Genomic DNA, 20641 nt, shown 5'->3' on the forward strand with positions numbered 1-20641 from the left:
AGAGGCAGTGTCCCCAATGTCCACGCGATTTTGCAGAGGTGTGTCAACCTGGACAGACCCACGATGTCCGGAGCCTTTAGGAACTCCGGGCAAATCTCATCCACCACTGGGGGCCTTTCCACCGAGAAGCATTTTGACCATCTTTTTGACCTCAACCCCAGAGATATAAGAATCCACCACGGAGTCCCGAGACTCTGCTTCCTCATGGGTATGCGTGTTTGTGGAATTGAGATCTTTGAAATATTGAGCTCACCGACTGACATCATCTTGAGTTGAGGTCAGTAGCACCCCCTCGCCACTATACACAGTGTCGATGGTGTACTGCTTCCCCCTCGTGAGACCCAATATTGGCATCTCTCCACCAACGGTCTCAGGGATCAACGTTATGACAGGCACCAGCCACCCTAAGGTTCGCCTCAACAATGGAGGTGAGGAACATGGACCACTCGGACTCAATGCTACCCCGCCTCCGCTTCGACGTGGACGAAGTTCTGCCAGAGGTGGGAGTTGAACCTCTTTCTGACAGGAGAGTCTGCCAGACTTTCCCAAGAGTCCCTCACAACATGTGTGGGTCTGGCAGGTCGGACCGGCATCTTCCCTCACCATTGGAGCCAACTCACCACCAGGTGGTGATCGGTTGACAGCGCCACTCCTCTCTTCCCCTGAGTGTCCAAGACATGCGGTTGCAAGTCCGATGACGCGACCACAAAGTCGATCATCAAACTGGACAATTGAATAAAATACAATTAAATATATATGTGCTCCTATCTGCCCCGCGACTGGCTGCCACCCAGTTCAGGGTGTATCCCGCCTCCTGCCTGTTGACAGCTGGGATACTCTCCAGCACTCCCATGACCCTTGTGAGGATAAGCAGCAAAGAAGAAGCATGGATGGATGGATGTGCTCCCATCATAGAAGATTAATTTAAATATCAACCATCTCCAATGAAACAGACAGGAATATGCACAAAATACTGAACCGTGGCAGAAAAAAAATATATGGAGAGACAAAACTACAAAAATATTTTAAAGACCAAATTGCACACAAAAAATAAACAAAAAAAATAAATGACATTAAACGCAAGCACTGGACTTTCTAGTACAGAGAGTTGAGCACACACCAAATACTACTCACAGGTAGTAGATGGACACGAGCTCGTTTTCAGATCAAATAAACTGACTGCAGTTACAAATAGAATGTAAACATCCCCATTGAACAAAATTCAGGTTTATTTTTCCATTTATTCTCTAACAAATCCACTTGTGTTCATTTCCTGACAGGAAAAATATTCCACATACTGTAGCTCAGCTTTCATAGCTGCTTTGTCTTGTGGTTTTACTTCAACACTCAAGTTGAACGTCGACATTGTGTGCCTGTGGGAAATTGGATGATTTGTGCATGCAGGTTATTTTGCACAAACGTGTACGTTGCGTTCCAGTGTTGGTTCACTTAGTGGATGGAAAATAAAGACCTTGTTTCATCTTTGGGAGGTACCGTGCATAAAAGATGCAGCACACACTTAGCATCCCCTGTCCCGAAGACGATCTGCTGGAAATCGTTCAATAACACCATTTTGCAGGCTGAGTTTCCTCCCGAGCCAAAATTTATCACAGTGTTCTGTGATTGTATTCACTGATGTCTTTCTGTCATCGTGTATACTTCCCCTCTTCCCAAAAACGATGTAATACCTCTTCCAGATAAGTCCAAAGCAGTCGAGCAGAGCTATCCATTGCTGTCATTTTTTCCCCCCTTTTATTTTCTCGAGGATTAGCTCATACTTTGAACAATCCTCCCCTGGCTTTTCACAGTTAGTGGGCCTTTGCCATGTTTCCCAATGTGATAGTTGTATCCATGGGCGGAAATGTGCTTTAAAGATAAATATGGCATTAAGTTTAATGAAAAGTACAGTAATCAGTGTCACAAATTGAAATGACTGCCCTCTTTGCCACACGTAAATGAAAATAAGAAAAGATTGATCACGGAATCGTAACTAACATGGGGGCACACAGACGTTTTTTGTTTTTTTTTTAAGTGTGAGACCCCAGAAATGACAAAGAAAAAAAAATCTGCACGTCTGTTTGTGCTGCTCTCATAATGCGTTGGCGGGATGACCAACACAACAAACCTCCCAATGATAGATAATGGATAAATGAACAAATGGAAAAATATTTCCATCAAAAGTGCTTGCTGTCTGCCGCAGTACCAAGGCTGACCTGTGAGAGGCAGGACGGTGTTCCAGGAAATCTAGACTGCCGGTAAATACATTAAAGAAGAACTAAAAGAAGCTAAGATAGCTGTTATCTTATCTAGTAATGGATAGGTTTCCGATTACGTCGCCACACTCCCTGGAGTCCCTTGTCCGCCATTTTGAGTGTCTGAAGTAAGTTAGCATCTATGTCAACAAAGCAAGCAAACCCCTTTCGTCCGATAATATGGACCACACATGCCTAGTTTGGGGCTGTACTAACCGCGCTGAATCTGGGCAAACAAAGAGGTAGTATTTTGATATTCCAAAGGTCGTTGTCAACCAGGGAAGTAAAACTAAGCGACTGTCGACAGAAAGACGGAACCTATGGTTGTCGAGGATCAACCGAGCAGGATTTCTTCCTGATCCAACAAAGAGACACTATAAAGTTTGGTCGGGTGATTTTATTACACGTAACGTTTTCAATTAAATACTTCAGGCAAGAAGGAATGAATAAATTGTGTTCTATGCAAAGGTATGACAAAGAATTCTTTATTATAAAGATTCAAAGATTTTAAGAGAAAAAATTTGACTTACAATTTTAACTGCAGAGGGCAGTACAACAGTAAGACCTCCCTTCTATAACTGTCATGCTAGCCCGTAATTTTACTGAAGCCACGTGTGAACACACTTCTCCAAGACTGGCCATCCAAGTACAATGACCGGAGAGAACGCCGCCATCTTTTTGGGATATGATCCAGGGACATAGTAGTGGATCGGTAGACCTCTGAGAATGTCTTACTCGAGCCGCCATTATACACTGATTACCGATCACCCGTTGCCGTACATCTTGAGCCCACCCACTTACAAAGTCATTGTAGGCTTGTAGAGATTTGTAAGCCTTTAGTTCATCAAGGGTATATGCGCTCACAGAATTCACGAGATAATTAACGATATCGGATATGTAACATCAGGGTAGCCTTCCACATCGTCACTCCAGTCGCTTGCTTGAAATTCATGTGGATTTTTCCCACCGATGTCCTTCTGGCTCTGCTTAAAGCATCAAACATGTTTTTGTCCACTACATTTGCATTTCCTTTAAACGATGTCATAACTTTTACACCAAACGGAAAAATTAACGATAGAAAAAAACTTCACGCTTCACCATTCACCCATGTTCTCCGAACTCTTGAGACACACAGTACGGCATCCGTCGCAAGGCATGATGGGTAATTGGAAACCTATCCATACATTGTGGTTGAAAACTGTTCTCCATGTCATTTTTATTGTGGTTAATGACTTGTGAAACACACGACACAAACAAGGCAATTGCTGTTTGAGGCAGGTCGCTTTCGATTTTCCTACTTTCACATCACACTGAGTCTGTGGCTCAGTCAGACTCGTCGGTGACCACGCACAAGGATTTTCCCACAATAATAGTTCACCTTTTTAACACATTGTTGAGTTTTTGCAGAGTATTCTCTTAACGCTCTTAACGCTCATTCAGATTCATGTGGTTATGAGGCAAATGTTCAAATTAGGCCCGATTGTCAGTTTGTGTACCCAATTTTTTACATGCTGGCTGCTAGAAGAAGAGAAAGTGGTTATGTGGATTAAGACAGCAGTAAATTGATTTAAAAGCTTCCACATTTCTTCCAAAAATGGGTATCTTTATTGTACACGCAAGAGAAAACAAACACCAAAAAAAAAAAACTATTTGATTAAATGTCTTAGCTGCAAACATGAGCAAAAGATGTAAAATACTGGAATCGATTGGACCTAATCTGCAGGGCTCAGCTGCTAACGTTCTGTGTAACAGTTTCTTGGCTTGTGGAGACAGCGTGACACCATTGCAGCTTCATCCAGCATCTTCTGTGCGAGATTTTAATTGTTTCAGCGCCATTTAGTTGTCATTAAAAACATCTGAAATTTCTCTTTTTATACATTTATTTACAGATGTTGGCCGGGTCCCGCTTTTTTTTTCCCACCGAAAAATTGATTATTCTCAGAATCAGTATTGTGGGCTGAAATGAAAAGTGTGATGTTTTTGACAAAAATGCACTAAATATTTAAGATGTCCTTGAGCAACACAAAATCTCACACCCGAGCTTGAAGGATTTCATCGCAATGTTCGCCAAAAGCAACTGATGAAGCTTTGTGATGATGGTGAAGTGGATGAGCGTGTGGTTGAGGATTGGGGGGATTCCAAAAAGAATTTATCACTGGAGAACTACTTGAAAATCCGAGTGAACACGTTGTCAGTCGCTTAATGTTTCTGGTCGTCATCGGAGCCAAAATAGTTCTTTACACTCTTTTCAGAATCATGTTTCTCTGTGTTTTTAAATCCACAAGCCCGTATTTTGTGGCAGAGACATTGGGCTGCATTTTTTTTGTGACATCATCAGCAAGATGTTTAACTGCCCGATCAATTATTTTAGAGGTATTGATTAATGGTGAGAGTTCAGAATTACTGTACAGAGTGGAAGAGCTTTAAAAGAGTTTTAAAAGTGCAAGATTTCACTGCTGTCTTTTATACTGTCATCGTGACCTTTGTGAAATGGGCAGGAAAATCCCCCCGAGGCAATGTTAAATGGTCACTTTGGTTTGATTTGATTTCCAAGAAGGAGACTTTATTTCCGGTATATTATGTTGCTCGATTAAAAAAAAAAAAAAAACGAAAAAAAACCAAACATATTTTTCCTTGAACTTAATGTTTCTAAAATTGACATGGTGTTCATTCAGAACGAAGTAAAATCAATTTAACAAGCCATTGGTGACCAGATTGTTGAAATGATTGCCAGATTGTGCTAAATGAAGCCAAATGGAAGGTCATCTGCGATGCATTATAATTAGTATCTTGGGCTCTTGTGAATTATTTTAATGAAAGAAATATGCCCTCACATTTGCTTTTAAATGCTTACTGCTCACAAATTATAGCAAAAATAATAATATAGCATTTATTGGTGTAATGTAATGTAATGTAATGTTTCTTATTAAATTGCCATGTTTTTCAATCTGATTTTATTTTTTATCCTGGGGACATGCAGGGAGCGCCCACAGGCACAAGGAAACTCATGTTAACGGAATTAAATATAATATAGTGCTTTTTTTTTTTTTAAATGAAGTCATGTGGATTCCTGTAAATAAAATTAAACCTCATGCCATCACTTCCAAAAGAAATTGTTCATCATTTTTGCTGTGCTGTAGAGTTATTAATAGTTAACTAAATGTAACCCACCACTGCTGACAGATGGTCTGGCATATGTTCACGACCGCACACACTGACATGCATACAGTACACACACACGCACACACACGACTTGTAGGGAGACCTGGTGTTCCTCAGCATCCCAGTAAGCCCAAACGCAGAATGAGAGCAGCATTGTGCGCATACGGAGGACGGCCCAGGCATGTCCCTAATGAATGTTCCCGGAGGAGCCAGTCGGTTCGGTGCAGTGTTTTTGTTTTGTTTTTTTAATTCACTGCAGCCACCACTTATTTACTTGGACACTGTTCAAATCCCGCAGAGATAAATGCCAAGTGATGACAAGAGGGCAACGCGGCTCTAACACAGATAGTTCTAGCATGCGCCCTGCGAGTTCCTGACGAGCCCCAAAAGTGACGGACGGTGGAAAACACGACTGATATCACAGATCCATAGAGCTAGTTTTAGGAGAAAGAGGAGGAGAATGTTTTCTTGGAGAGTGTCTGCACATCCTTGTTGAAGGAGAAAGAGGAGGCACCTACAGTAGTCCATTCCAGAGATGGGCCCAGATGAGAGGAAGCACCCCGATGGGCGATAGCCACAGCGAAATGGCCGAGCGTGTGCATTGCGCAGAGGATCGCGTCTTCCCAAAGTAAGCCACCTGGGCTGCAGAGAGAGAAGGAATTGGCCAACATCTGTGCCTTTTTGGGCTGACAGCAGAATCACATGCAGGGAAAGCAGGATTTGTCATCAAAAACAGTGGGGTGCAGGGATCAGACCAGGTCAGAGACGTTAGCACCGCGAAACGCTGCACTCCAAGCCAGTACAGTGGAACCTCTGAGACTGAAGAGGATTCATTCAAGGAATCTGATAGGTTCCCATTTGTTTTTCACATCACAGCTTACGTTTTAAAATTGCACTCAAGCAAGCGTACTATTCATGCGTAACCAATTAGCGTAATTTCCGGCCTATAAGCCGCGACTTTTTTCACACGCTTTCAACCCTGCGGTTTATACAATGATGTGGCTAATTTGTGCATTTATTTTCTAATGACCGCAAGGGGGCACTCAAGCAGAAAAGGTAAGTGTGAGACAGTGGAATCAATGTGGCAAGGAAGTGACTTTTCTGGGTATGTATTTTTTTAACTGGCTCTGTTAGCGCTGCGCTAGCATGTTTCTGATGTTTCTGCTGCTGTTACAGCTGTGTCTCAGTAATTTTTTTTTTTTTTTTTTAACCGGCCCTGCTAGTGCTGCGCTACCATGTTACTACGGCTGTTTTTTTTTTCTTTTTACCAGTATGGTTTTTAAGCTCCCTGTTCGTCCTACCATGTTGTTGCTATGTTAAGCTAAGGTAAGGTATTAAAACTTTGAAAACTCTTTCTGTGTACCGTCTTTCTTTGTAAATATCTCGTTTTCAATGTGGGTTTGAATGTGGGCATCTGCGGCTTATGTATGTACCAAATGGTATTTCCTTTACAAATGTACTGGGTGGGGCTTATAAGCAGGTGCGCTCTGTAGGCCGGAAATTACGGTAAATAAAACACTTGACTTTGAGTGTGATTGAGCTGGAAAACAACATATATACATTTTACTGTATATGCTGTGGTACTCCAATTTGAGGCGGCCTCCGGAATCTCATGTGATAATTTTTGTTGCAAACTCTCACGTGACGAGACTCTGCATTTTTTTAATTGGCTAATATATCAGCGATGTTTCCACGCCACTCACCTGCAAACTAAATTTTAATTCGCAGCAAAACTAGTTACGTGGAAACGTGCTTTGAGTCCACGACGCCTCGGTCACTCACCCACGCATGCGGTCCCGTCATCATTGGGCTCGAAGCCCTGGTTGCATCTTTTCTTGGTGCGGCATTTAAAGCTGCCATATGTGTTGGTGCACACAGGGCGGTCAGAGGGACACACAGAGGGGAATTGGGTACACTCATCTTTATCTGAGGAATGGGAGGCGGCACAGGAGGAGGGAAAGACCCCCGGTCTTGATAACGCAGACAAAAGACCGTCACAAACTGGCTTAAGGTTTTAAACTTACCAATGCAGCGTCCGTTTTCATTGAGAGCAAAGCCAGGACCACACTGCAAGAGAAAATGTGTGTCCACAAAAACAGCAGTGGAATGAAGTTTTTATGCTCCAATGCGGGTCCTGCGTGCGACGGCTGTACCTCTATTTCCACAGTGGGGGTGACGTCGTCATCGTCTCTCGGATAATGGATCTCCAGCACAGAATTGATTTCTGACGGCTCCAAGGGTCGAGCAACTGAGATGCCATCTGGCCAGTACACTTCCACGTTTGTGGCCATGTCCTTCCCTTGTATGGACAAGCACAGACCTTATGCTAATCTCATTCTGCTTCGGTGTAACTAGATCCTAAACACCGCAGATAACGGGTATAAATTCTAATTATATGCAGGTTTTTAGTGTTCTGTTTGGATTATATCTGTATTTTACCGTGTCCACATTTTTCCACTGTTTAAATCATGAAGGTTATGTTCTAACAATCTCTATGGATTCCCATTTGTTGCAGTTCTACTTTACATTTTGATGTGGAATAATATTATTTTATTGCATGCAGTATATACTCTGGCATTACATAATTTTGAAGTATTAAGAAAAAGTAATACCACAATGAAATGAGTAGAAAAGTTCATGTTTGGCTTATTTATGCCGTTGAGCAGTAGCATATCATAGCAAATTTTAAGGGTTATGTGGAAAAAAAAAATGTTCTTATGTCTGACATTTGGGCACCCTCAGCAATTCTCCTGTTTCTGGCTGTTGGCTTTAAAAAAAATTGTACAATGTTCCACTGTTTTCATTTTCATAATAGTTTGACGTACAGTCCTACAGAAATGACTTGGGCCATCATTAGATGTAGTTATATAATTTTCTCTAATATGTCATGCCTTGCCCAGTTAACTATTTTTTTAATAGTATTATGGTATACATTAGTTGCTGGAATGGTGGGGAAACTAATCCAACAACTGAACGATTTCCTTATTGATATTGTTTAAAAACCCTTCAATGTTGTTGACAGCCGTGTATTCTTTCCATAGTTTACTGTCAAAATGTCTTTTTTTTGTTTTTGTTTTTTTTTTGCACAGTACTGCGGTGTCCCCGTAAGTAAGATCATTTTCAACTTCGGGACATCCCTCTTGAGAGAGAACCTTAATTCAAGTGGCATTTGTCGTGTAAAGAGCTAATTTTGTCAGACAGCGATCTCGCCAGCAGGTCTGCCTAAAATATTTTGTCTTTACTTGCTCCCATATGTCACTCTGCGCTTGAGAGGTGCTGAATGACTGATGCCTTTAGCAAAAGTCAATTTCTCTCGTGAGGTCAGGATGGTGCCAAGAGTTTGCTGTTTTGGTTTGTGCGTGTGCACAAGGCCTTCCAGGGGAGGCCCTAGAGAGACGACCTGGTCTTGGGTGGGCCGAACTGGGCGGCAGTTTGTCACAAAGCAGGCGTGTTTCCAACGGCACCACCTGTCCCCCCCCCCCATCCCCCACCCCCGCCTCCTCCACCTTCCCACCCCCAATCCCATTCAGAGATACCTCACTCTCCCTCGGGTGTTCAACCACGCCTGATGCTTTACACATTATACGTCGTACTTTCCGACTCTGTTATTCTATTTCTCGCCATCTGCGTGTCATCAGCATTGTCATCGGTTTTCATAATTAACTAATTGTTTCCTGAGCATTATATGTTTGTTTTTATTTAGTTGGACACATGATCATTAGACCTAAATGGTGAAACGGAGGATAACATTAGTCCTCAATTTGAACCCTTTATCCAGAACATCCAGAAGAGCAATTGTCCAGTCACTTAGGTTGGATGGTGACAAAAATCATCCAATAGGGAAGTCCCCAAAAGGCTGGAAGTGTAGAAATGTCTTGAAGAATTGAAAATAAAGGTGGAACTACTCAGTAGACCAGATTAATTACCATAATTTCCAGCCTATAAACCGCGATTTTTTTTTAACACGCTTTCAACCCAGCGGTTTAAGCGGTCATGCGGCTAATTTGTGCATTTTTTCTAACGGGCGCAATGGGGGCGCTCGAGCGGAAAAGGTAGGAGTAAGACCGGTGGAATATATGTGCCGAGGAAGTGACTTTTATTGGTTTGGCCCTAACCCTAGCGTGTTACTGCTGTGTTTCAGTGATTTTTTTTTTTTAAACCGGTATTTTTTTTTTCTTTAACCGGCCCTGTTAGTGCAGCGCTAGTGTTTGCGCTGAGCTAGCATGTTACTGCTGTGTGTCAGTGATTTTTACCGGTATGTTTTTTTTTTTTTTTTTAACTGGCCCTGTTAGTGTGGCACTAGCATTAGCACGGTGCTAGCGTCAGCGTTGAACTCTGTGTCCCGTCTTTGTAAATATCTCATGTTTTAATGTGGCCACTTTCGACTTTTACACAACTTCGGCATATGTATGTACCAAATGGTATTTCCTTTACAAATGTACTGGGGGAGGGTTATAAACAGGTGCGTTCCGTAGGCTGGGAATTAAGGTATTAAAGAGGTGTTCCCTAAATTTATTTCCTCTTTTCCTAATAGTTTACAGCCTCACTTCTACTCATGCCCAAGTTTGCAAGAAGATTTCAATCTTTCTTCTCACCTAGGCCGAAGTGTGCAACGGGCTCCATCTCACACAGGTACCCCGACCCGCCGTCGATGATGCGTGTGTGCGGTCCGCTCCTCTTCGTGTACACCACCACTTTAGCTCCTCTGGCAAAAGCGCCAAACTTGGTCCGGGGAATCACACGCAGCCATGAATTTGTGGTTCCCTTTGGGAAACAGATCATTGAACGGGTAAGGGGACAACTACGAGATATGATGTACTTCAAAAAATCCTAGGGACATTTTCAAGTTATTTTGCCTGTCTCTAATGAATTACTTTTACAGATTTTCAGAGGGGGTTTGTCCAACTCCATCAGGCTATTTTCAAAGAAGTAATCTACTTAATAAATAACAAGTTATAATCTCCACGATAAAAGTTATTCGGTATACATGACAGAATGAAGTACTTCAAATATTGACTTGTTCTCTTCAGTGTTACACTCACCAGGTTAACTTTGTAGATAGAAATGGGCTGCGCTGCACTTTCACCATGAGACACCAGCAACTCCAGACGGCCGTCTCCATCAAAGTCTGTTGCTACAGCTCCTGGAGACGCATCAGCGCAACCACGCATCAGTCATGGACAAACCACAGCCGTGTCTACTCTGAGGGAATCCCTAATGGAGTTTTAGTGCTATCTAGTGGAAAATGGAAGCACAGCAGCTTTATTTTTGCTTCATATTAACTTCTGTACATGATCTGCCTGTGTTACAGGACAACATTTTGGTCAAAACACTCACCAGTTCCTCGTCCTTCTGGCTCGGAAGCCTCGCCAACGTTCAATTCCTCAATCTGGGGGTCTCCATGCTCTCTCCTGCTCACCCTGCCAATAAGATAAGTGAACGTGCCATTACTGGGTTCAACGAGTCAGACTGCTATCATCCATCCACCCACTGGCCACAACATTAGCACGTTAGAAGTTATACTTAGGGATGTACCAATAATGTTTTTTCCTCCTCCAGTCTGAGTAAATCTACACATATTTGAGTACTCGCAGTTAGCAAGAAACCATTACAGTATTTGATGTCATTACATCTCACAACTGTTATGAAAATGTGATCTGTTTTAATCAAACTTTCCTGAACATGGCATAGGTTTCACCCAAATGTAACACTGTTTAGGACAGCAACTTGCCATGATTGACATTTTATAATAAGTGCAAGATTAAGAGTCCATATATCCGTCCATCTCAAGCTTGGTTAACCAGTTGACTTCAGAGGGGAAGCGTGTTTGTCTTAGAAGACGTTTCACTTCTCATACGAGCAGGGTTCATCTTTTCATGCAACAAGGCTCAGTTATGACACACGAGCCTAAAACTGTTTCCATCCTTGTCCTTAAAGTGTTATTACAAGCCTGACATGGCTCTGTATTAAAAACATGAACAGATGCCGTTAGTATCATGTGTCTTATACAACTGCACAAAAGTATATCGTGTCTAGGGAAAAAAAAAAAATCAAATTTACATTATACCTTTTGACATTAACCTTTCCACTTTGCACATTTCATACAGAATGCATTGAGTATCATTTAATATGCTGAAAGTCTCTGCCAAATATTGATGGTCATATCATAGATTAATTTGCCTGGGCACAATAGTGAGCTTGTTTTTTCATGGCCTGAGTGGAGAGTTAAATGTGTTGCTCCATCTTCATAACAAATGACCACACAGCCAAGTGCTCCGGGGCGGTGACCCCCGTTGGGCCGTCGTCGTCTCCAAAAAAGACAAATTCTCCATCAGTGACCTGGCAAGCAGGCGTGTTTTGAGCCAAAAAACTGTTGGGGCTTAAACTGATTATTGATACTCCACATGTTTGGATTCATCCGCAACATTCATCTTACGTTTCATTCAAGCTGCCCGGGCTTGTGCGAGAAAGTAAGCTTTTAACAACTTGATATGCATCTTGAGATTGTGTTTGGAGGGCTGGGTTCATTAATACTATCTAGCGAGGAAGCCCAACCTAAAAGTGTCTTTAATGAAAGAGTCGCCCATGTGTGCAGGAGGTGGGGGGGCAGATAAGAATCCTTACCAGCTTCAAGTCAAATATATTAAACATAGTCAATGACCACTATATTAGGTACACAGGGATGCGAATGACCTATTTGGAAAAACATTGAAAATGCATGGGGGGATTTCAAAGGAGGGTGGGCCCCCCTTTGGGCACAATTTTTTTTTAATAAAACACACTTTTAAATGGTGACCGCTGGTTACTTTTAAGAGTGTAAATACAGGGCAATCATAACATTTTGAAAACTTAAAATATGAGTCCAAACAACCCAAATAATTTTGCCAAACCTCAGACTGAGTGAAATTTATATCAAATAGGCTACTGCACTTACAAGTTATACTTCAGAAATAAGTACGTAAGTAATTTGTTGATAAAAAAAAACATAAAATTCTCAACGGATTTACACGTTTCACAAAAGACATTTTTAGCTGAAAAAATGTGGAAAATTCTAATCCATGGGTACATTTGCAAAACCAACAACAAAAATGTCTGATTTACAAACAATAATGCTTTGTTTTGATTGTCACTGCAGAGACATTTCATTTAACACTGTTTATATATTTGCAGTAGTGTAGTGAATTGTATTATTGCACAGAATGATAATAACGCAATTTATTTCTCTTGAGACTGAATGAAGCAGCAAGTTTGCTTTGCATGCTGTGTTCCAAGTTCGATTGTTAGTTCCAATCATGAGGATCGTCCTGGAGGCAATTGGGCTTGGGTGTGGCCCGTGAAAATGAACTCAGCTTTTCCAAAATTGTGATCAGCCAGTGTTAATTCATTAATTACAACATTTGTGTGTGTGTGTGTGTGTGTGTGTGTGTGTGTGTGTGTGTGTGTGTGTGTGTGTGTGGGACGTATGTAGCGCGTTAAGCTACTTGCGTACATTGTGGGCTGGATCAGCCTTCGTGCTGTTCCACCGAGAGCTTACCTAAACAGTCTGTTGGCCGAGGGCCCTCTGTAGGCAATGTTATTGAAGAAGACCTCCAACTCGTTGTCGTTGTCAAAGTCGGCTGCAATAACGGTGCGGACCGGGGATGGCATGGAAAACTTCTGCGAGGCTATGTCCTGAAAGAAATTACAGCGTGACAGGAAACTTAAAAGGACAATTTTACCGGTGAACTTTTTTTTTTTTAACGTTGTCAAGAGTTTCTTGCGATATGAGTCTTATGGCTTTGGTTCTACATTATCAATTGTTTGAAATGGAAATGTGCACTTGGCTCTTTCCATAACATTGAGCTCGCTAGGTCGTTTTCCTCAGCTGACGACATTCATGATCTAGGTCTTGTCCTTGATGCAAACAATAATCTGTCAATTGATCACTCCTCACCGTAAAGATTTTAAGGTGGACAGGTTGTACTCCAAAAAGTAAACCCAAACAAAAAAAAAAAAAAAAAAAAAAAAAACCTCATCAGTGTTTTTGGAAGTGAAAGTAACAGATCTCGTCCTGCTTCATTGATGCAGTGATAAGTCGGGAAAGAATTATAGAGCAGCCCTTCACTACCTCCAGTATTTACACCATGTTTTAATTATAAGGCTCATAAAGTTGTAGGTGGGGGGGTGACCTTCTTGCTTTTTAAGGTGACGGGGAGGCAATGGCCGACGGAGGCCATGAAAAGGGTGGGGGCTTTGGGCATTCAGGTAGATGGATGATGGATGGCAAAGACTCACTTTACAACCAAAAGCAGGGGGGGAAAAAATCCTTTTCATGGAAACTATGCGTACCATATGGTCACTGTCCAATGAAAATCATGTAGCTCTGAATTTTGACTTATTTTTAATTAGAAACACATAGAAAGTGTGTTATTTTTACTCATTTTGTTCATTTTCTTATTGAAAATTTCATCAAGGTAAATATCACCATAAACCGTTGGTGTCGTCGATTTTGATTTCACAAAAGGAGTGATTCATATTAATATCAGAAACTTTTGTAGGTATACGTTTCCATAGTTTGTCGAGGAAACCTTGTCTCACCAGTACAACTCCACATGAGTAGCCTGAGGGAAAGGGTGTAACACTCATTGGCTAAATGATCAATTTTGAAATGTTAATTTACTGTATTGAGAGTTGGGTTTACATCTGTGTTTTTCAAAAATCTTTTTTTTTTTCTGCTCACCAGTAAAGAGTCGTTGTTTTTGAAATTTGTATTTGTGGAAGTTTGTGTAAGATTACGCTGTATGAAACACTTTGAAAGCTTGTTTGATATCAGGATAATTTGAGGGGGGAATAAAAGGAGAACTTGTTTTGAATAAGCTAATAATAATAATTTGAATAAGGTGAGATTTACTTTTAGGGCCAAATTTGCCCAGCATGATGGTAGCCGACCAGCTATCTCCCCTGATCGGCTCAGAATTTTCTAAACACTGTAAATATTCCAAATAACATGGTCGAATTCTGTGTTGCATAACCGAAGTGGTTTTTAACATGTGTGGTCAAACGCTCTCTCCACGCAATAATTAAGACCGCTCTACTTGGTATGTTTCTTTCTACTTAGTGCTTCGGTGAGTGTGTGTGTGTGTGTGTGTGTGTGTGTGTGTGTGTGTGTGTGTGTGTGAGATTGTTTGTGTGTTCAAACATTTGCAAAGAAAAGCGCAGTAATAGATTTTAATTAAAGCCCAAACAGACCTAATCTGCACTTTCCACTGTGGCAGCAAACTGCTGTTTCAGCCCAATTTAATTAGCGGTTTACTGGAGTGATCCAACAGCTTCATTATGCAAGCTAAAGGTCAGCACAGCATGCTGGAATGTTAGCATGGGGGGGTGTGGATCTTAAATTTTCGGTGGGGCTCCTGATTTAACAAGCTTTGTCCAGGGAAGAAGAAAAAAAATTAATAACATAAAACAGCTTATCCAATTTGTCTTGTATGTGCGTGTTTATGAGATCACATTTAAATGTGTGTGCGTGTGTCATGTTGATGGAATTATCTCCAGTCTGTGTCACACATGAACCCTTTCTCTGAACCCCATAAAGTTGTCTCCATTGATATTTATCTCCTCTGTAAAGGATGCGAGCTGCCGCCGCCGATCCGAACACCGTCCAGCTCATCTCGGCCGTACACACCCAGATGTTCACCTGCTGAACGGATGTCTATATAATTTTTGACCAACTAATCACAGCCTACATCTGCGTGGTGAAGGTACGTTCGCATCGCATTGATTCGGGCAGAAGAACAAAAGCTAACATCAGCCCCTCGGATCGATTATTCGCAGCAGCGACGGCACTTGATGACTCCGAAACAATTAGTCAGCATTTGTAACTTAAGTGCGCGAATATCAACATGGCCTTAAAATTAACTTTGGTATCTTTTGACTTATTTTGGAGGATTTGTTTTGGAAATGGGTTACAATGAAAGATGTTCCCTTATATTTTGACCACGGTATTTGGCATTTCAGCCAAACTGCCTGACAAATTTGTGATTGGAATAATTGGTAAAAACAAGCTTGCGTATTAAAATTGGGAATGTCTTAATTCCTTCCAGGATGCTGGCCAAGTCATTTACATTTATTATTATTTTTTTTTTTTTTACCATTGGAAGTTAAAGTCCCACAGATATGCCTATTAACTTTCTAAAATAGATATTGTAATGAAAAATACATATAACATTATTCACTTCAATGTCTTTACAAAAAAATAAATATGAGCAGAGAGTGTGTCATACATGCGCAAAGTTGCGGAAGTATCACTCGACATCCAAGTGGTAGCCATATTGCCTGCAATTTCATCAGCAGATGTCACGCTGGGACATTCGTCATTGAAAACACATAGTGGCACCTGCTTATGGGAGAGGAATAATGGAGATTTTTCCGACGCCGCTTCTGACAGGAAGCTCTTTTCGAAGAAGAAAATATCTCACAATCAAGTGAAGTGACCGGGGCAATATTACCCTATAGTTTCAAGCCATATTTAGATGATATGCAGATCACTTCTAACTAACAGCATACTCAGCCACGAGCGACGATGACGCCATAAAGCAGCCAGGCCCGGCGCCGCCGAGATGACTCATCGCCTAACCCTGATGATCCAGCCTGGCCCAGCCGCGAGCAATGTCGTCGCTTGCTGAAAGGATTACGTCCTCCCCAAACAATTATTTTTTTTTTATTAGCTTGATACACTTCTACCTGTCATTTGGAACTCATGAAGCTCTCGTCCTTTGCACCTATGCAATCCATTTTTCACGATGAACCAGGTCTTTTGGAAAAGTGTGACAAGTGAATCCATCCTCCCAAGTGTTCGAGCAATATCCAGCAATACAACGAGCCGGCATTTTGGCTAACATGAAGGAACAAAGAGCTACTTTCCTGCAGGTGAAACAGGTATAAACACACGCTAATGCTAATAATGTCACTTCCTACTTCTTCTCCAAAACAAATCCCTCAAGAGGATTTTCATGGTGGGAGTTACAAAAAGCAATGTACGTCAAAATAATGTCGTGTGGTGAAAAAACGGATGGGTCCATTCCGGCTGTCTTTTTTTAAAATTAAAAACATACTAAAAATCATGCTTTTCGTGTCAGTGGAACTTTAAGGAAACAGAAGAACCAAAAGTATGTGTGATCGTTTGAGTGTTTTGTGAAATTTCTCCTGAAATCCATTCGCGGGACGTGTGGACTCACCTTGAACTTCTGCTTGCGGTTGTTAAGTTGCATGTAAAGCCGATGAGGTCCGTTCCAATTGCCGTAAACGATGTCCGTCTTCCCGTCGCGGTTGAAGTCTGCGAGGGCGACGCCTCTGCCGTGCTGCATGGGGTCCTCCACCCCTAACGAGACATTGTGACGGTACGCACACTTTCATACAATATTGTGACGCTATCATAGCTTTTTTTATTACTATCCATTTAAAATAATCACATTTGTGTTTGTAATATATAGAGTTTTGTGTATCAGACAGTGAAATCTATCTCAAAAGTTTTCTTAAGGTTCTACATAATCACATTAACATATTTACACAAAAAAATAAAATAATTTCCAATACACAGGTTGCACAATAATGTAAAGTTGCAGGAACCTTGCCTGGAGCCACTTATTCCTAATGCTTGGACCTACCCTAATACATTATTCCTGCAAACAATGTCCAAATGAATTTATGTACAGTGGCTTTCATTTGGATCACAGTTTGAATAATATTAAGATTAAATGTATCGAGACAGACTGCTTTGAACATTTTTCCCCCCCTAGAATGTAACTTGACGCATACTGGAAATCTTAATAGTCTAAATCATTCCTTCACCACACGGCAAAAGACCATCTTTATTACTGTTTACTTGTGTACCTTGGTGGGTCAGCTGCTCCTGTTTTGGTTAGCAACAGAGTTAAGAGTTGCTCAGCAGTTAGCTATCTATCTAGTCAGTTGTCTATGATGTGAGGTAATTGAAGTCACTACACGTTTTTGTGGTGAAATGTATTATTGGCTTAACAAGAAGTGTCTCGAATCTGAAGCCAGTGGTGCACAAAAAAATACTTTTCACTGTTGGAGACAGCTTATAGCCATCAGTTCACTTCACATTATTTGCATATTAATAGCATTTGGAATTTTCCAAAGAATGAGATCTAGGAGCGATTTTGACACCTTCATTTATTTACTGGGTGAAAAAAAAAAGTAAAAAGTCCAAACAGACAAGTTATTATTCCAAGTGTGTCAAGATCCTTATACCGTTACTTCTCCTTACCAGCCTGCTGCGCGACATCAGTAAAAGTTCCGTCGCCGTTGTTTCGGAACAGGAAGTTGGGTCCGTACTCGTTGTCACAAAACACATCAGAGTAGCTCTGGCTCAGAATGGGCCCCACAACCACACCCCGGCCTCCTGCAGGGGTAATTATAAGCCATCAAGACAAAATAAACGGCAGCTTTTTAAATGCTGATGAGTTCAAAACATGTTGACGGCCGCGCGGCGCTTGGAGTCTCATTCAAGAGCAGAGCAGTATTTCTCTGTGACATTAGTGAGGTGACTGCCCTGCCATTTTGATACACAACTTCCCTAAATGTCCCTTTAGAAAAAGAGCGGCATGGGGGGGAAAAAAAACATCTCGAGTACTGTACGTATATCATTCGCCGCTCCGCTTGTAAAAAAGAACGTGATGAAGATTGATTTGTCAACACAACATCGCTGAAAACTTACTTGGATGAATTTTAAGGACTTTTCAATGACAGCCTACAATAAACCGCAGTTAAAGTCCTGAGGGTGCCGTTTATCAAAGACAGAAATCACAGCCAAAATGGTCCGTGTTGTCATTTATTGTGCTGTCTTTGCAACAAAGCAAGAATCCATCACACGCTTTTTTTTTTTTGTCCCGGCAGATGTGAGCTGTTTGTTCAAGTGACGGAGGAGTGAGTTAGTGGTTTTGATGTATAGAAATTGCTTCAAGGGTAAGCGCTTCCTTTGAAAAGGCAACGATATCACGACAACATGACATTTTTTTGTTAGCTAAACTGAATTTTGGTTTCCTAACCCGAACCCTCGTGTTAGGGCCACACTGAAAGGGAAAACATTCAATTTTGTATTGCCAGAATGAGTTGCAATGGAAAATGTTAATTATCATTGCAACTTTCCTCACATTAACGGCTATCTTTTTAGACTGCATCAATCAATTACGGAACACCGAGCGACATGGCCGAACATGATTGAATAGGACAAATGCAAAAAAAATAAAATGAAAATACGACCGGCGACTCATATCCACACACACACACACACACACACACACACACACACAGTAGAATAAGAATTAGGACTTTCGTAGACACTGCCGCACTATGCAACTGATTGGTACATCGCAGACAGGCAAATTTTTTTCACTTTCTACTTCAAGGGCCACTGTCATGAAATGGATGATTTTTAGTATGTTATTAATGAAAAAATGGCAGCCGACATGGACCCATGCCTTTTTTCACAACAAAATATGATTTTGACGTATACAGATTTTTCTAACTCCCGCCATGAAAATCCTCTCGAGGGATTTGTTTTCGAGAAGAAGCAGGAAGTTACGTACATGGCAGGACCGCCCTCAATTGGAGTCGTTTGTTTCTATTAGTTTTACCTCCGGGAAGGTACCTCGTTGTTCCTTCATGTTACCCAAGATGCCGGCTCGTTGCATTGCTGGACATTGCTTGAACACTCGGTAGGATGGATTTACCCTTCATAAGTTTGCAAGAGACCCGGTTTGTCATGAAAAATGGATTGCACGGGTGCAAAAGACGAGACCTTCATGGGTTCCAGTTGACAGCTAGGGGTGTATACAGCTACTAAAAAAAAAAAAAATTATAGTTTGGGGCGTACCACGTAATCGGTTTCTCAAAAAGTAACAAAAGATCCACGTACGTATGACGGTGTGCTAAATGTGTCGATATGCGCGTTAGACGGCACATTTTTTTAACTGAGATTTTCCATAAATTTTAATAGTCCAGGAGCACTGTTTAACACTATCAAAACATGCATTTGCGTGCAAAAAGGTCTTCTTCTAATAGACACCCTCCCATCTGCAGTTGAGCAATCAAACAGCGTTTGCCGTCTTTTGCAGGAAAATGCTAGCTATTCAGTAGATCATGCTTCCTGTTGCCCCAACTGACATGTTTTATGTGACTGACTGTTTGTAATTGGACTTGCTGAAGGGGTCAGACATGACATGCACTGTAGAATGAACTGCTAAGATGCCAGCTGTAGTGATTGATGTCGTCTCAGTTTGTACGCATCGCCCTTCCCCTTCCCCTCTCGTGACTTTGACTGGAGTAAACAGCTGACGAAGAGCCAAGTGACATTCTCCTTCTTCTCATTCCTACTACAATTAATCACAACATCATCGCGTTTTCTCCTCCCACCTGATCCCACTTCAAGTTTCTCATCAGTTCTTGCACCAGTATTTTAGACTCTATGGACATGACAAGCACATGCTCCTCTGTAAATCACAGCATGGCTGCTTTGGTCCCGGATGATCCTAAAAGTCTTCATTACACACACCGAAACACACATAAACTCACCAGTGAACTTGTTGACTCCCGCTTGTTCTGCCACGTTAGAGAGTGCGATGACCCCTTGCGAAAGGTCACTCGCCGCCTCGTCCATCTCGATAAGCGCGTGTGGACCCACGGTGCCGCTGGCATAGTTTGCGATATAGATGGCATAACGGCCTGTGCCCTGGAAGCCAAAAATGTTTATATTTGGTAAATTTGTTCAAAAAAACATCTGCGGACCTCAGGAAATGGTACCAGAAATTAATATTTTGTAACATTGACGACAGTACTAGAACTATTGCTGTGGCCCTGCTTGATGATCTTACAGAATTTGTCTGACAATCAACAAACCAATCTAAAAAATGACCTAGGACCGATTTTTGGGTCCAGACCATATGTTTGCGAAGGGTTGCGCTCGAGGATTTATCGTCTGTCCATAGTTGTTTCTTCCCGGTATCCTACTGATGACAAAGACAAAGCAATTTTGCAGTATCATACTGCTGAAAAACCTTCATTTCTTCAACTGGTCAGACCAAAAACAATTTCCTCTTTCCGCTCAACCTGAACAATTTTCATTAATTTTCTTCAAGGAAACGGTCCAAAGAAAAAGTTCATTGAAAGGCGAATGTGTGCACCTTCTGACCTTCTGGTATCTACTGAGCACACAGTAAAACCTTGAA

The 20641-nt window shown here is 41.5% G+C and overlaps 1 protein-coding gene across 1 annotated transcript in view; it reads right to left on the reverse strand.

Moving 5' to 3' along the window:
• Nucleotides 1–1338: 1338 nt before the first annotated feature.
• The window catches only part of crtac1b (cartilage acidic protein 1b), a 33509-nt gene continuing 14206 nt past the window's right edge, over nt 1339–20641 (reverse strand). The window contains exons 5-15 of the mRNA XM_061837939.1: nt 19989–20145; nt 17683–17817; nt 16631–16773; nt 12949–13085; nt 10752–10834; nt 10457–10557; nt 10010–10178; nt 7568–7713; nt 7439–7481; nt 7197–7340; nt 1339–6056 (exon numbers count right to left, since the gene is read on the reverse strand). Coding sequence (XP_061693923.1) covers nt 5929–6056; nt 7197–7340; nt 7439–7481; nt 7568–7713; nt 10010–10178; nt 10457–10557; nt 10752–10834; nt 12949–13085; nt 16631–16773; nt 17683–17817; nt 19989–20145 — 1386 coding nt within the window. The 3' untranslated portion in view covers nt 1339–5928. The remainder of the gene's footprint in view (nt 6057–7196; nt 7341–7438; nt 7482–7567; nt 7714–10009; nt 10179–10456; nt 10558–10751; nt 10835–12948; nt 13086–16630; nt 16774–17682; nt 17818–19988; nt 20146–20641) is intronic.

The sequence above is a fragment of the Syngnathoides biaculeatus genome, chromosome 12 (genome assembly GCF_019802595.1).
Source record: "Syngnathoides biaculeatus isolate LvHL_M chromosome 12, ASM1980259v1, whole genome shotgun sequence".
Taxonomy (NCBI): domain Eukaryota; kingdom Metazoa; phylum Chordata; class Actinopteri; order Syngnathiformes; family Syngnathidae; genus Syngnathoides; species Syngnathoides biaculeatus.